The 15,546-nt window shown below is 40.5% G+C and overlaps 1 protein-coding gene across 1 annotated transcript; it reads right to left on the bottom strand.

Annotated features, from left to right (window-relative positions):
• Window positions 1-6,644: 6,644 nt before the first annotated feature.
• Window positions 6,645-15,503, bottom strand: nfs1 (NFS1 cysteine desulfurase). Its single transcript, XM_063910922.1, has 13 exons — window positions 15,152-15,503; window positions 14,060-14,136; window positions 13,535-13,651; window positions 12,859-12,942; window positions 11,989-12,141; window positions 11,812-11,905; window positions 11,390-11,524; window positions 10,835-10,992; window positions 10,645-10,750; window positions 10,427-10,508; window positions 9,866-9,949; window positions 9,514-9,603; window positions 6,645-8,233 (listed from the first exon to the last, which is right to left on the bottom strand). The coding sequence occupies exons 1-13, from the start codon at window positions 15,255-15,257 to the stop codon at window positions 8,170-8,172; spliced, it is 1,350 nt and encodes a 449-aa protein (XP_063766992.1). The 5' UTR covers window positions 15,258-15,503; the 3' UTR covers window positions 6,645-8,169.
• Between the last annotated feature and the right edge of the window lie 43 nt (window positions 15,504-15,546).

Below are 15,546 nucleotides of genomic sequence, written 5' to 3'. Positions count from 1 at the left end.
GACTCTAGACTGCGAATCTGTATTTCACATTCGTCGTACAGGTGCCTGAGTGCTGCAACATCTGATGACCTTTTCACAGGGGTTAAGCTCAGTAGTTTGGACATGTGCAGGGGCGCAGATAGCGTGTACGTCGTGGGGGTTCTGACGTACACAGATTCGAACGACCTTCAATCCGTCCCCCTCACTTTTATTTGGAAAAAAAAATCAGCTTTCTGTCTTTGCATAAGGCGAACCTCTCAGACAATCAAAAGACTAATTTACTGCTTTGCAACAACTCACATAAAACAGTCAGATCAAAGACGGATCTTCGTTTTCAGAGATTCTAAAAGTTATCTTTCTGGCGTTGTCTCACGCCTGGTTTCCATGGTTACCCAGAACGAGTATGACAGGCATCAGTGAGACACCTCCTAATTCAGGACCCCATAACACATGCAGGATGAGGCCAGCCAAACCTAAGAAGCAGAAAACTATTGCATCGTTTTTTTTAAAAGCATCAACTGTAAGTAAACTGTGCATTACGGTATCATATCACCTTGCATTTTTTTGGTTGTCTGTTCGGAGTAATGTCGCCGTTTAAGAAAAACTGTATGGAGTAGGCCTAGAGACAGACAGTGAGAACGTAGAGGAAGAGAAGTGCCAATTTCACAAGGGGAGGGAATCAACCTTTATGCATTTATTTATTTATTTATTATCAGTTTAATCGGCCATTGCAACTTTCTGGAGTTGTTGGGGGTCTTTTGGAAATGTGTACTTGAATCTGTGATGGTGTATCTAATGGTGTAGGCTTAGCCTAAGTTGTTACAGGTTGAATCATGAGAAAAACGAACTTTAGAGCTAGACAAATGCCACTGTAGTGGCGCTAACGTGATCATTTTAAACTATAAACAGTAATTTTAATTACTAACACTCAGTCAGATATCATGACAGATATTAACTGAAATGGACATGGTAATATTCAATCATTTAGACTGACGCAATGTGTTCAATTTAAGGTGAATCAGTGTTGGCGTTTAGCAGATCCCCATTGAACCTCCATTGAACTTGAATGACTGAGCCTGTTAGCTTGCTATCTTACCAGACACAGTACATTATTTTTTGTCCAGAATCGAACTTTGTAGGCATTACTAACCATTATAGACAAAAGTGCACTACACAAAATTACATATATTTTATTATTTTGAAGCTTATGAAAATAAAATGCTTGTAGGCTACTATGATGCTGGTTGACACACTCATTTATACAGAGAGGAAGTTTGCCTCCCATAGCAACACATTATGTTGGCATACTTATAGAATCTTACAATCTCTTGTAGAGATATGCCGTCTGGGACCGGTAGCCTCTGTGGTAGCTTGTATGTCCACGTTAAGTTACTGTTAATGGTGCTAATGCCTTAAAGCAGTTATAATGTTTATAGTATATTAAAATGTTATCATGGTCCTGGCCTGCAGGTAGTTCCTGAAGATGGCAGTGAGAGAGGTGAAACTGAAAGTGATCCACCACTGGAGGGTAGCAGCAGTAGTAGTGCATTAGGCCTACAGCTGGAAGAGGCAGAAGGAAGAGAGGGAGAAGAGGGAGGGACAGAAGGAGGAGAGAGAGGAGGAGGGTCAGAAGAAGGATGGACAGGAGACGAGATGGCAAGGCCAGAGGCAGATGTAGGAAAGGGAGAGGAGGTTGACATGATTAGTACATATACGAAACCAAATCAACCTGACCCTAAATTTGTGAAAAAACAAGTGATGAAGGACCGTACTCTGTCATTCCAGAAAGCATGGTATGAAAAGCATCCCTGGCTGCATGTCAATCCTGGCATCGATGGTGTTCTGTGTTTTCAGTGCTCTAAATATTACAGAAGTGCAAAACCAGCTCAAGCCAAGAGCATAGACCCAGCTTTTGTAAACTCCGGCTTTAGAAACTGGAGAAAAGCCCTGGAAAGATTCTCCATCCACGAAAAATCAGCTGGTCACAAAGTGGCTGTCACAACAGCTGCATATGAAAGTAAACCTATAACCACACAATTGAGCAGTGCAGTCAGTGCGCAACAGGCAGAAAGCAGAGAAAGCCTGTTAAAAATAATAGGGGGTGTTATGCACCTGGCAAGGCAGGGGATGGCCTTTAGGGGGCATGAACATCATGAAGGCAACTTTAACCAGCTCCTGAAATACAAAGCTGAGGGGGATCCAGCTTTTACAAGATGGTTGTCTGGAAAGAGGGGAGTGCACACATCTTGGGATTGCCAAAATGAGATGTTAGATTTGATGAGTACATCAATCATCAGGGAAATTGCACATGAGATACAGTCCCTCCCAGTTTTACAGTATGCCATCATAATGGATGGGACAAGGGATATCTCAGGCGTGGAGCAGGAGGCCCTGTGTCTACGTTATGTTGACAAAGATTTGATGGTGCATGAAGAGTTCATTGGGTTGTATGAGACAACTTCAACAACAGGCGAAAATCTTGCCAAAATCATTTTGGATGTGCTGTTGAGATTAAATCTGCCAATATCGAGCCTTAGAGGTCAGGCATACGATGGTGCTTCAAATATGTCTGGCAAATATGCAGGCGCCCAAGCAGTCATCCAAAGAAGCCAGCCATTAGCACCATATATCCATTGTGGTGCACACTGTGTAAATTTAGTCACACAGCAAGCTTGCACAACCTCCCCTTTCATCAGAAATGCCCTTGACTGGATCCATGACCTTGGCACATTTTGTGGTCAGTCTGGCAAACTGAAAGACAAATTCAAAGCCATTGCCGCATCTGAAGGAGAAGGGCCAGTGCAGTCTATCAGGCCTTTATGTCCCACAAGGTGGACAGTACGCACACCTGCTATCCGTGCTGTTCTCGGGCAATATGGCACAGTGCTGCAATCACTCGATCAGATGTCTGCAAGCAATTCGGAATCTGCAAGTCGGGCAGAGGGCCTACATGTTAGGCTGCAACAAGGCAATGTTGTACTGGGGCTCATGCTGGCCTTAGATGTGATTAGGGAACTGGAATTGCTGAATACATCTCTCCAGAAAAGAACCCAGACAGTGGAGGGCATGGTCTCTGCAGTCTCTGTTGTCCAAGAGAGTTTAAGATCCAAAAGAAAGTCAGACCACTTTGAGGCAGTCTTTAAGGAAGCAGAGGACATGGTTGAGAAGCTGTCTCTAGAGCCCATTGCTCTACCTCGCACACAAAGGCCCCCTAAGAGGTATTCTGGGCCAGCACCTGCACACAGGCCTGCATCTGCTGTGGAGTTCCACAGAGTGGAGTTCTACCGAGTCCTGGACAAAGTAGACACACAACTTACCGACAGGTTTATGCAGCCTGGAATAGATGCACTTAAGGAATTGGAGGCCTTGCTGCTGACCCCCACTGCAAGCAATGTAGAGAGAGATGCCCAGAGAAATGCAGAGAAATACCCTGAGCTCCAGTGGGAAGATTTGAAAATCCAATTAGCTATGTTTAAGAACAAGTACAATTACAAAACCACTGCAGATGCTGCACAGCTCCTAAAAGCAATGCCTGTTGAAGTTCGTGCCCTTTTTGCGCAAGTTGAGACAGTGGTCCGATTGTTAATGGTTGTGCCTGCATCGTCTGCTGAGGCAGAGAGGAGTTTCAGTGGCTTGCGCAGGCTTAAAACATGGTTGCGGTCTACCACCACCCAAAAAAGGGTGAATGGAATGGCAGTGTGCCATATCCACCAAGAGAGGCTGGACAAACTTAATAGCAAAGACATTGCCCAACAGTATATTCAGGGCAAGGATCGGAGGAGAGAGATTTTTGGATCTTTCACTTAATCTGTTTTTGCATTTGAGGCCACTTATTGAAAACTCATGTAGAGTACTTTTTTACAAACTTATTTTTGTATATATGTAGGCTTTGCTGTTTGTGTTTGTAAGGCACAGTAAGAAGTGTTTTAATTACATTTTTGTTTTTTACAGCCTGCTCTTTTGGTGTGAATCAGTGTGCTTAAAGTCAGTTAATGTTTAAATAAAACAGTTTTTGCATACTGCATGTGGCATGCTTGGTGAGTGATTGGAAGCAGTACCAATATGCTTTATTTCTTGCAATGATGGGCAAATAAGTTTGATGGGTTATGTCATGGCTGAGTAATAGCGCCGCCCTGAGGGCATCAGAGTATATTCTTCGCACAACACAGGGTTGGGGGGAGGGGGGGCGTTGCTGACAGCTTTGTCCCCCACAGTTTCAAAAACCTATCTGCGCCCCTGGACATGTGTGCACTAATTACAATGTCTTTCCTTCCAAAACGATTGCGGAGCAATTCAACTGCAGCGTCATAATTGCTATCATTCAAAGTAAGCCCTGCAACAGCTCTTGCTGCTGCTCCAGTCAAATAGGATCTCAGATAGGTAAATTTCTCCCTCTTACACAGTGCATCATTCTCATGAATAGCCGTTTCATACTGAGACCAGAATTCTTGCCACTGGCTAATTTCTCCACTGTATTTCTCTATCACCAGCTTCGGTAGTTTAACAGTCTGTCTACTCACTGGTCTCACGGAGTTCGAACTTGCATTGCTCACCCGCACACTCACGTTATCACGTGCAGGCTGAATGAGCCTCGTGGCACGAGCCTTCAGCGTGGTAATGCGGTCCTGGTATTCCTGAGTACTAGCAATCTCCGTCTCAAGGTCGTCTGTCGACGTTTCATCTTCAATGCCTTTGTTTAAGTCCATTAAAATATCTTCCTTGGTCGACAATACTGACAGCATTTCACGAAGTTTATCACAGTCGGGCACCTCATTGATCACCTCCTCATCTAAGCGATTCAACAACTTCGTTGTAGATGTGCGTACCGTCTTTCTCTTCTTCTTCATCCGTTCAAAACGCTCGGCCATCTCTGCTGCCAATGTAGCTAGCGTTAGCTTCCAACTTCGACACAGTCAATTCAATCTTCAATTCCCGGGTTTCGGCACCAAAATGTTGTGTAGTTTTAAGCTTCTAATGATGATCAAACGTTTTCTTTGAACGGAACTTTACTTCCAAATGCACTATTACAGTATTACAAAGAAGTAGTATTTATTTAAACTAAGGCAGGTTGCGACTTGCGACTTCATCTCTGGAATCCTTCATACAACGAATACGCATTACACATTACTTCCTGTTCATCAAAATAAAGGTCTCACATTATCACATTCAAACTAATAATTTTACCATCAGGAAGTAACATTCTCCAAATATCTACTGTAAATAATGTAAATACTTTTCTCCTAACTGTTTTTAAACTAAACAATATAATCATGTCAATTTTACTATTGGATTCAAATAATAATTCACAACACAAAATAACTCTACACACAGCCATTAATGTCTAAACCGCTGGCAACAAAAGTGAGTACACCCCAAAGTGAAAATGGCCAAATTTTGCCCAATAACCCATTTTCCCTCCCTGGTGTCATGTGACTTGTTAGTGTTACAAAGTCTCAGGTGTGAATGGGGAACAGGTGTGTTAAATTTGGTGTTATCGCTCTCACAATCTCTCATACTGCTCACTGGAAGTTCAACATGGCACCCCATGGCAAAGAACTCTCTGAGGATCTGAAAAAAAGAAGTGATGCTCTACATAAAGATGGCCTAGGCTATAAGAAAATTGCCAACACCCTGAAACTGAGCTGCAGCACGGTGGCCAAGACCATACAGCGGTTTAACAGGACAGGTTCCACTCAGAACAGACCGCGCCATGGTCGACCAAAGTTGAGTGCACGTGCTCAGCGTCATATCCAGAGGTTGTCTCTTGAAAATAGACGTATGACTGCACACTGTATCAAACTGGTCTGCATGGCTGTCGTCCCAGAAAGAAGCCTCTTCTACAGATGATGCACAAGAAAGCCTGCAAACAGTTTGCTGAACACCATCAGACTAAGGACATGGATTACTGGGTCCTGTGGTCTGATGAGACCAAGATAAACTTATCTGGTTCAGATGGTGTCAAGCGTGTGTGGCGGCGACCAGCTTAGGAGTACAAAGACAAGTGTGTCTTGCCTACAGTAAAGCATGGTGATGGGAGTGTCATGGTTTGGGGCTGCATGAGTGCTGCCGACTGAGGGGAGCTACAGTTCATTGAGGGAACCATGAATGCCAACATGTACTGTGACATACTGAAGCAGAGCATGATCCCTTCCGTTCGGAAACTGGGCCGCAGGGCAGTATTCCAACATGATAAAAACCCCAAACACACCTCCAAGATGACCACGGCCTTGCTAAAGAATCCGGGTAAAGGTGATGGACTGAAAGCATGTCTCCAGACCTAAACCCTATTGAACATCTGTGGTTCATTCTCACTTTGGGGTGTACTCACTTTTGTTGCCAGCGGTTTAGACATTAATGGCTGTGTGTTGAGTTACTTTGAGGGCACAGCAAATGTACACTGTTATACAAGCTGTACACTGACTACTTTACATTGGATCAAAGTGTCATATCTTCAGTGTTGAAAAGATATAATAAAATATTTACAAAATATGAGGGGTGTACTCACTTTTGTGACTGTATTTTGAATGAAATATTATGAGGAAAACAATAAAGACAGTTTTTGCATCTTGTTTTGCTTATTTTTACTAAAAGGGTGCCAATAATTCTGGAGGCACTGTAATGAATGTAAGTATGTAACACCCCAATACAAAGAAAATAAAAGTCTGTTGCATATCCATAAAGCAGAACTTTATTGGAAAATAATGTATTTGATGAGAGTAACAGTAGACAGAGTTGAAATATTTCAGCAACACAATACAAATCTTTTAGAATACTTTTTAAATCCAGTTGGGTTGTATACTTTCAGGATCACCTACAGATCCCCATTATAACCTCACACATTAGTCTCAGCGTTTCTGTCATGTTTAAAAAATCAGTTGTGTACATATTAAGTGGACAGTCGTGTAGAGTGTTCCAGACATTGCCAAATAATTCAAATTGCAGATCCTAAAAAACTAAAACTTTGAAAAACTAAAATGATGAAGTATCTGTAAATCGAGTTCTGAGACAGAGAGGACAGTCTATTACAGGACAACAGAGCAGGAGACAATATGTGGATCATCTTGTATATTCTTGCCTAAAAAATAATAACAAGTGAATCATTAAATAGTTAGACAGCTCAGTACATTTCTGTCTTGCAGCTTCGGTTACCGACCCCAGCCTCAGTGAAGTACACAGCCCATCATCGCTCCCATTATATTTCTGCTTAACACGTTTTCAAGAGCCTGTATCACAAAGCAAGGAAGCTGTCTACCTGACGTTTCTGGTGAGACAAACTGGCTCACAATCAATCAGGTTATATCACTTTGCTGGTCTGCAAAGCTAACTGAGTTCAGAGCAAGTTCACTTCAAGGAGATCAAAACTGACCTATCACATCACAGGAAAAATGGGGAACAAGCAGAGTGCCACAACGATTAACAGCCTTCCTTTCATAATTTGAATATAAATCCTACGACAGCTTCTTAATGTATTCTAGTTGTGCCATTCTATAGTTAACCTCACTGCTACCTCCATAGCCTGGTTGCCAGTCATAACTACTAATGTATTCTCTTTTCCTTTATGTATTAATTGGTTGCATTTAAATTGTTGTTCTTACTCCGTATTTGTCTTAACTCACATGTATTATTTATGTGTCCGTCTGTGTTTTCTATGGACTGTTTTATTTATTAGTGTTTGTGGCTGCAACCTCTGTATTTAATTAAATGTTGTTTATAAATAAATGTATGCTTGTTAGCATCAGTTACATAATTACCCCGGAGGGATCCCAGTTTTATTTTATGTCATATCAAGTACTTCATAGTTTGGATTTCATCTAACAGTAAGTGGTTTTCTTAATTTCAACATGCTGACAGCTGGATTATTAACCCACAGAGATAACTGAAAGTGAAGCTAGGTAGCCCAAACAGAGCCAGACAAGATTAAGAGACTTTGTGATACAGGACTCAGGTGTTACAGAACGACATACAACAAGCAGAGGCTGCCACATCAACTCTCCAAAAATAACATCGTCTGACAGCAACGAGAGGAATTTCTACGGAGCCACAGAGCTACAGGTACAAACAGACTTCAAGTCGGATAGGAAGTTTGTGCGTGTTTGTGTACGGGGAAGGAAAGCTAGTGCATTCCCAGATTTCCCTGGGAATCAATTGCCATCGATGTCTGCCAAGAGTTAAACAGGAAGTGGGAGGAGTCTAGTGCTGCGTCCATTTGATGCTCTTCAGATCGATGCCCTCTTGAACCATCTCCCACAGAGGACTGACAGACAGAAAGAAAGAGAATGATATTAAAACACATTACAATATATCTCCATTGACATACAAAAACCTAGACAGAGAAACAGGAAGAAATGAATGTATAGAGTCAGTATATGTAATTCCTTTTTTCCACAACTTATTTTCAGTTTTAGCCATCATTTCTAACAGTATAACTAATTTTCCCCACCAAGTTAATATCTGAGTGCTGGGAACAAATGATTACACTATAAAGCCAGATGAAGAAACACAAGCAGTCAGACTGAACTGAAACCATCTCTTTATTCAGATTATCCAAACCGATTATTTAAAAATGATCCCCAATCGCACAGGATGCTCTGCACAATTTCTCTCAAAAAGTCAAGTGAATTTATGTGTGTAGAAAACTCATAGTGTGCTTATCTCTCCATGGTCGACTCACTTTTAACTTCTCTATTGCTACTTGGCTTGTTGATCTCTGCATAGGCTGAAAAGAGTGGTAGGATTGTTGCTGCTAAACTGCCTTACCGGTCACATATCTTCTGTAAGAGAGCAATTTCTAATGCTCAGGATATTTTACAGTACATTGTAGATCAGGGGTGTCCAAACTACAGACCGGGGGCCAACTGTGGCCCTGTCTATTTTGAATTAGCCCTCAGCAAATTCCAAAAGCATAATGGAACATGGCCCACACCTGAAACTTGTGCTATTCTTTTTTACTTTGTACTTCTTAAATATATATGTTAACAGATATTACGCAGTAGAATTAATATGTCAATAAGCCCAACTTTTTAAATGAAATACGTCAGTTAAAGTTGTAAAAAATGTTCTAACAAATTGAGTTTATTAAAAAAGTGCCAAATTTGCCTTATTATCAGCAATCTGATCGCATTGACCCAACTGATGATAAGTATATAAACATTACATCTAGGGGCGGTGATGGTTTTGGTGATTGGATACTCACTCCATATATTTTATACGTTTTTTTGTACCTGAATGTGTGTGCCTACGTCTCTGTTCTCACTTCTATGTGACTGCAATGCAATTTTATTCTCTGGGGCAATAAAGCAAAGTAAGCACAATAGGTTAATTTGATCATTTACCGTTATTCTCTTACAAAAACAGTATGTTTGTCTAACCTAGAAGTTTGTTTTCTAACTTGTGAGATAGTGTGCCTGCTCATGTTTCTTGCTGTTAGACTTATTATGACCTTTGTGAGTTATTTCTACTGATTGAATTGATGATGACCGAACTACCGAAATAATATCTGTGCCAGAAAAAAACAACAATTCCAGCTGAACTCACCTCATCTCTCTGAGCCTGTTGACCTGGTGAATACATTTTGCCACTGTGTAGTCCACCTCTTCTTCTGTGGTGAACCTGCCAATTCCAAACCTAACAAACGAAAAAAGACACAAGTTTACATTAACCTCCTTGTACTTCATCTGAAGTCAAACCAAAGAACAGAACCACCTCTAACTGCTGATGTTCAGACAGATGTTTGAGTCTTTGAGATTAAAAATTTAAATGAATTTTTGTATATATTAGAAATATATTATAATATACTCCAGAATAAATTATGTTCAATTTAAAATGACAAGTAAAGTTGAAATTGATAATCAATCAGTCATTACGGTGATGATGTCAGCGTTAGTACCTGATGGAGGAGTGGGCGAGGTCTTCATCAGTTCCAATCGCTCTGAGGACATACGAGGGCTCCAGAGACGCTGACGTACAGGCGCTGTTAGAGCACAAACAAACAATCATTCATCTTTTCCATATATGATTTTACTTCGTGCTGTGGAGTTTAACTTATCAACAAAATGAGTTTCTTACTTAAAGAGAGGTCTAACAAAAAATTAGTAGGAATTTTGTATTCATAAAAATGTGCAAAGCTGTGTTTTTGGAAAATAATAAATGATCGTTCAGATACATGTGATATTTTATATATTCGGAAATTCCTATTTAGGTGGCTAAAAAAAACATTTTCCACCATTATTGCATTCAATTTGTATATATTTTTTCCGATTAATACAGTAGCAGTAATTGTTTTGTTCATTGACCAATCAATAAGTTGACTAATCATTGTAGCTCTTAATGGTACTGTAAATAGGCTAACTTTACACATACAAAAGCATCCAAAAACACAATAGTCAACATCTAAAGGGTAGGGTTACATTAATAAGAATCTTTTTATCATATAAAGTGCGTGTCTGACCTCCCAGAAGACAGAGCAACATCCTTTAGCGCCATCAGAAGACTCTCTCCCTCCACATAGGCAAAGGACAGGTTCACACAGCCTGAAACACAAAGAGTCAGAAACAGTCATCTTCCTTGTAATAACAACATTTATCTCACATAACATGTCAACATAACATCTGATTCGAGCATGTGACAGTGTGTTTTCGTTCAATAGTTTCACTTCGGTGTGTTTACCAGGGTAGCGTTGTTCTGCATCTCCGTTCATGATGACATCAGGAAGCTCGGCCATGATTTTCTGGACCAGACGATTAGCCAGCATGGACACTCTGCGGTGATCATACTGCACAGAAAAACACAAACAAAATAAGTCCCAGGATTTGAAAACATTTGCAGTCTCGGGATGTTTTGGGTGCGCTTGTTTTACCTCCATCTCCTGCTGTGCGATGCTGCAGGCAGCTCCCAGCCCAACAGCCAGAGGGGTGGGGACGGTGCCGGAGCGCAGCCCCCTCTCCTGCCCGCCCCCGTTCTGCAGCGGCTCCAAACGCACTCGAGGACGCCGACGCACGTACAAAGCACCGACACCTGTACACACACACACAAGCGTAAGCACGACAACCATCGCAACTTGCCCCCCATCTGTTCTATTAACACATGCTGCTAACTCTTTAAAAACATGTTTTACTTACTTTCACATGTCAATGACATTTCATACACTGCTTAAATGTCTTACTGTCAACACTCAACAGCGTTTGAACTCAAATTGAAACTTTAGCTTCTTTAGTCCCTTTCACTTTCAGCTTCATTCAGTATTTGGCTTGCAGCTGCAACTTTAACAGTGTCAGCATTTCAGCCATTTCACATCTCCAGTGTTATTCAATTGTAAAGCACTGTGAACTGTCACATGAAAGCAATGAGCTGCATTAATTCACTGTCTGATGAACTAACAGTAAAGCATATCTAGAGTAATGCTATGGCTAACCTTTGGGTCCATAGATCTTGTGGCCACTGATGGACATCAGATCAATCTTACAGTCTGTGACGTCTAAGGGAATCTTCCCAACAGCCTGAGCCGCGTCAGTGTGGAGGAAGACTCCCTTAGAGCGGCAAATCTGACCTGTGGAAAGGAAGAGTAAAGATTCATTATTTAACTAAATAACAGACTTTGAGGGAAAACGAGACATGAATCTAGTGAAGGATCTACATGGTTACCGGTCCTCTACATTTTGGCCTTTTCAACCCGCACACAAAAAAACACAAAAGACTTTAAACACGCTTTCTAGGGGTCAGATTTATATATTATATTTAAAAACTTGAGTCTTGGATGAACCATTGTATGTGGTCATTCTAAAATCTGATTCCTGCCCAATGTATGGAGCTAATACAATGTATGGCCATGCTTACCAATCTCCTTCATAGGCTGATGGACTCCGATCTCGTTGTTGATTGTCATCACCGAGAGCAGAGAGGTGTCAGGACGGATGGAGGCCTCCAACAGCTGGACACACAAACAGTTTTTAATAGAAACAATGACTTGTGCATCCTCTCTGTACTCGCTGTGGGTGTTCACTCTGTGTTTACCTCCAGGTCCACCAGTCCGTTCGACATGACCGGCAGGTAGGTGATGCTGAATCCTTCAGACTCCAGAACACGACACGAGTCCAGAACACATTTATGCTCCGTCTGCGTGGTGATCACATGACGCTTCTTGGCCTTGTAGAACCTGGCAACTCCCTGCCGGAGAGGAAGATGCAGGGTTAGCACTGACTCTGCAGACTGGGCTAAAACTCAGTGTTGTTTTTCACTGTACTTTATAATGTTTTCACTAGGTAGGACTCCAAAAGCAGGCACAACACATTTAGTAGATTTTTTTTTTTAAATTAGCTAAACAAATAAGAATGAATGCTTGTTTCCAAATACCAACAGGGATGTGATTATATGGGATTTGTTCATTAATTAGAGCAAATTCTATTAATTAAACCTATAGATTATAAGAGTCCAGGGTCGAGTAGACCCAGAGAAGGAGAGTCCAAAGTTGTAAAAACTATATTACTAAAAAAAGAAAATGTTGTGTCCTCCTGTAGTTTTATCTGATATTTTCTGTCAAGAGTATGAATTGTTCCACAAAAAGAGCTGAAAGTTATAAATTGATGAAACAATTATGTATTTTCAACAAACGGAGAACCTTTATTTCCTGTTAGCAACCAAAATCTTGAAGAGCTTTGTTTTCCTTCCTCAATAATGTTTTGTTAATTTAAGTTAAAAAAAATGCCATTGTGCAGTAAACACCACAGTACAGAGAAAATATAGCAAAAATCTGAGAGCTATTGTGACCAATAACGCTAGCCCATCTGGCTAGCATGTTAGCGATGAGGTCATCAATGTCACTAAAATAAGAGAAAGTGGTGTTGAGAAGAGAGGGAATGATGAAGAGGAGGAGCTGAGTGAGACCTTGATAGCCATGTTGTTGGACTCGGTGGCTCCGCTGGTGAAGATGATCTCTCTGGGATCTGCTCCAATCAGATCAGCCACCTGCTGCTCAACGAGATAGGGACAACACACAGTCAGTTATCTTTCTCTCCAATTCTTACTTAATCAAATTATGTACACATGTTACGTTAAAAATAAACGTAAAACATTTGGAGCATTGTAATGAGCACAAATTGTCCAGAATCAGAAACAGGTTAAAATTAGTACAAAGTACAAAGTGATGCAGGGATGATATTTTTTTGTGGCCAACCTGGAACCTAGAATTGCCCTAGAAAATAAGTTCAGTGGCAAACAAAAAAGGTTTTGATAGTTACACTTGTGAAGATAATCCTCAAAAGATTAAAACCACTTTTAAATTACAACTAAAAGCTTCATACGTGGCATTTAAAGAAATATTGTATGTAGAAATGTAATGTATGTTATGTAGTCATGTTAACATGTGTTTACTGCAGACCGTATTTCAGGCATCTTACCAAAATCCTATTCAAAAAACATTTATTTTGAGATGAGGGAACAAGAAATGTAAAACTGCTGAGTCATTTCCTCTGTAGCACTCTATTATATAATGGGCTGACATTTACTTGAGCTTTTTGAAAACCTTTTTTTCGGTTTATGTGTAATTTGATTGTTTCTCTACCTTCCTGGCTGTCTCCATTGCGCTCTCGCTCTCCCATCCATAGGCGTGTGTTCTGGAGTGAGGGTTACCGTAGTAATTCACCTGGAAGGGCAACATAGCGTCCAGCACCCGGGGGTCCTACACACAAAAAAACATGTGCAAAAGTCAAAGAAGTTAGTCATAAAATTAAATATTTAATAGATGGATGGTATATTTATGTTTTCAGGTGAAGCACGTACTGATGCAAGATCAAGTGTATGCATGTGGTAATGGTAACAGTATGTATTAAATTGAGACATGCATAAACATAGTAACACTGTAACACTATATATTGGAGTTTGTTTATCTTGTCTTTTGGATAGCCAATTCCATGAACTATAACACTGTTTTCCTTGATATGTGTTTCCATCTTGAAAAATGTATAATAAAATCTAAATATATATATAAAAATGAAATAAAAATTCAAAAGTTGCAGTGAGGGTAAGTTACTCATTGGGCATCAGCTAATGAGCTTGTGACCAAGACAATAAGATTGATGTCTGTTACCATGGGTGTGGTGGCCTGGAAGTCCATGTAGAGCGGGCGGAGCTCATCTTTCTCCAGTACATATTTCTTTATCAACTCTGCAGCACAAAAATTAAAAAATAATGAATACTCAAATGCTACAAATAAATATCCAGCAGTGGCTGGGAATTGTAGGGTCGCCGGTTCAAGTCCCCGAACAGACTTCAATATGGAAAGTGGACTGCTACTTGGAGAGATCCCAGTTCACCTTCTGGACCCTGCTGTGTTGCCCTTGAGCAAGGCACCCGACACCTCTAATCCCCAAAATGCAGTCAACATTATAAACATAAAATAGAATTAATGGGAAATGTAACCATATTTAAAGGTAAAAAAGGAATTCAGTGATAGTGTCAGCTTTTTGAACGTTGACAACTATATAAATGTCACGCTTTAAAAACGATATAAATAAAATAGTAATTAAATACCTTCATAAACATGAACAATGTATTTAGTAATAGTTCGTTTATTATATGTGGTAATAAATAATGATAATCCATTACATTTCAACACCATAACGACAGTCAGCTGTGTTCCACAGTTAACAGTTTAAAGTAGATCCTGGATCAAAATACTGCATCAGCTAACAGGCAGGTCACGCCAAGCCTGGAAAACCTGGAAAGTTCTAAAAAAGTGTTAATGTGTCAACATGTATCATGCACGATACTACTTCACTATTTCAACTCACCTATTTCATTAAATTGGTCTAACTTAGATATGTTATTCTCTTAGACACTGGTGTTTGAATTACTTCTCATACACGTTTTATTCATCACTTTTGTTTGTTGCACTTTCTTGTTATTTTTGGATGAATAAAGTTATATTTATTGTATTTTAAATGACTAAACATATTATATTAAGTGTCAACAATTATGTCAATCAATGAATTCCTGAGGACCTGTTGTTTTGAAGTCATTCTGCATTTTAAAGCATTATTCTAAACTTAAAAGCAGTGATGACATAACGTTACATCACTTAGGTAATACATGTTGTGAAGTATTACTAAACTGCGCCACTATTGGATTAGCTTAATGCTAGCTGCTATGTGGCTCTAATAATCAGCTAACGTGCTGTTACCTTTCGGCTGAGAGCTGGCGGCTCTTCCCTCACTGCCCAGCCACAGAGGGAGCCTGGAAGCTGGCCTGAGCAGCAGCGAGGTGAAGGTCCTACCCGGGGAAAGCATCTGTGTGGCGGATTGGTTTCAGCTGGAGACACGCTGACCTCCAGTAACAACACGCTGACCGTGAACAAAACACTGGAGTACACCGGTTTGTACACGTATGACCTCCTGGTTTACGTGGAAGAAACGGAGAAGGTTCACGATTTAAGAATAAATGTTAAACGTGAATTAAGTTTGGTTTAGTATGAGAAATGTTGCCCCGTTTCAGTTGCATGCAGGTTTCGCTATGAACCACTGTGTCGAGGTAGATACAGTACCACCAAGCACTTCCTGTTATGACTTTCAAAATAAA

The sequence above is a fragment of the Eleginops maclovinus genome, chromosome 20 (assembly GCF_036324505.1).
Source record: "Eleginops maclovinus isolate JMC-PN-2008 ecotype Puerto Natales chromosome 20, JC_Emac_rtc_rv5, whole genome shotgun sequence".
Classification (NCBI taxonomy): domain Eukaryota; kingdom Metazoa; phylum Chordata; class Actinopteri; order Perciformes; family Eleginopidae; genus Eleginops; species Eleginops maclovinus.
The sequence above is the reverse complement of the archived record's forward strand: the minus strand, read 5'-3'. Positions and strand labels throughout refer to the sequence as shown.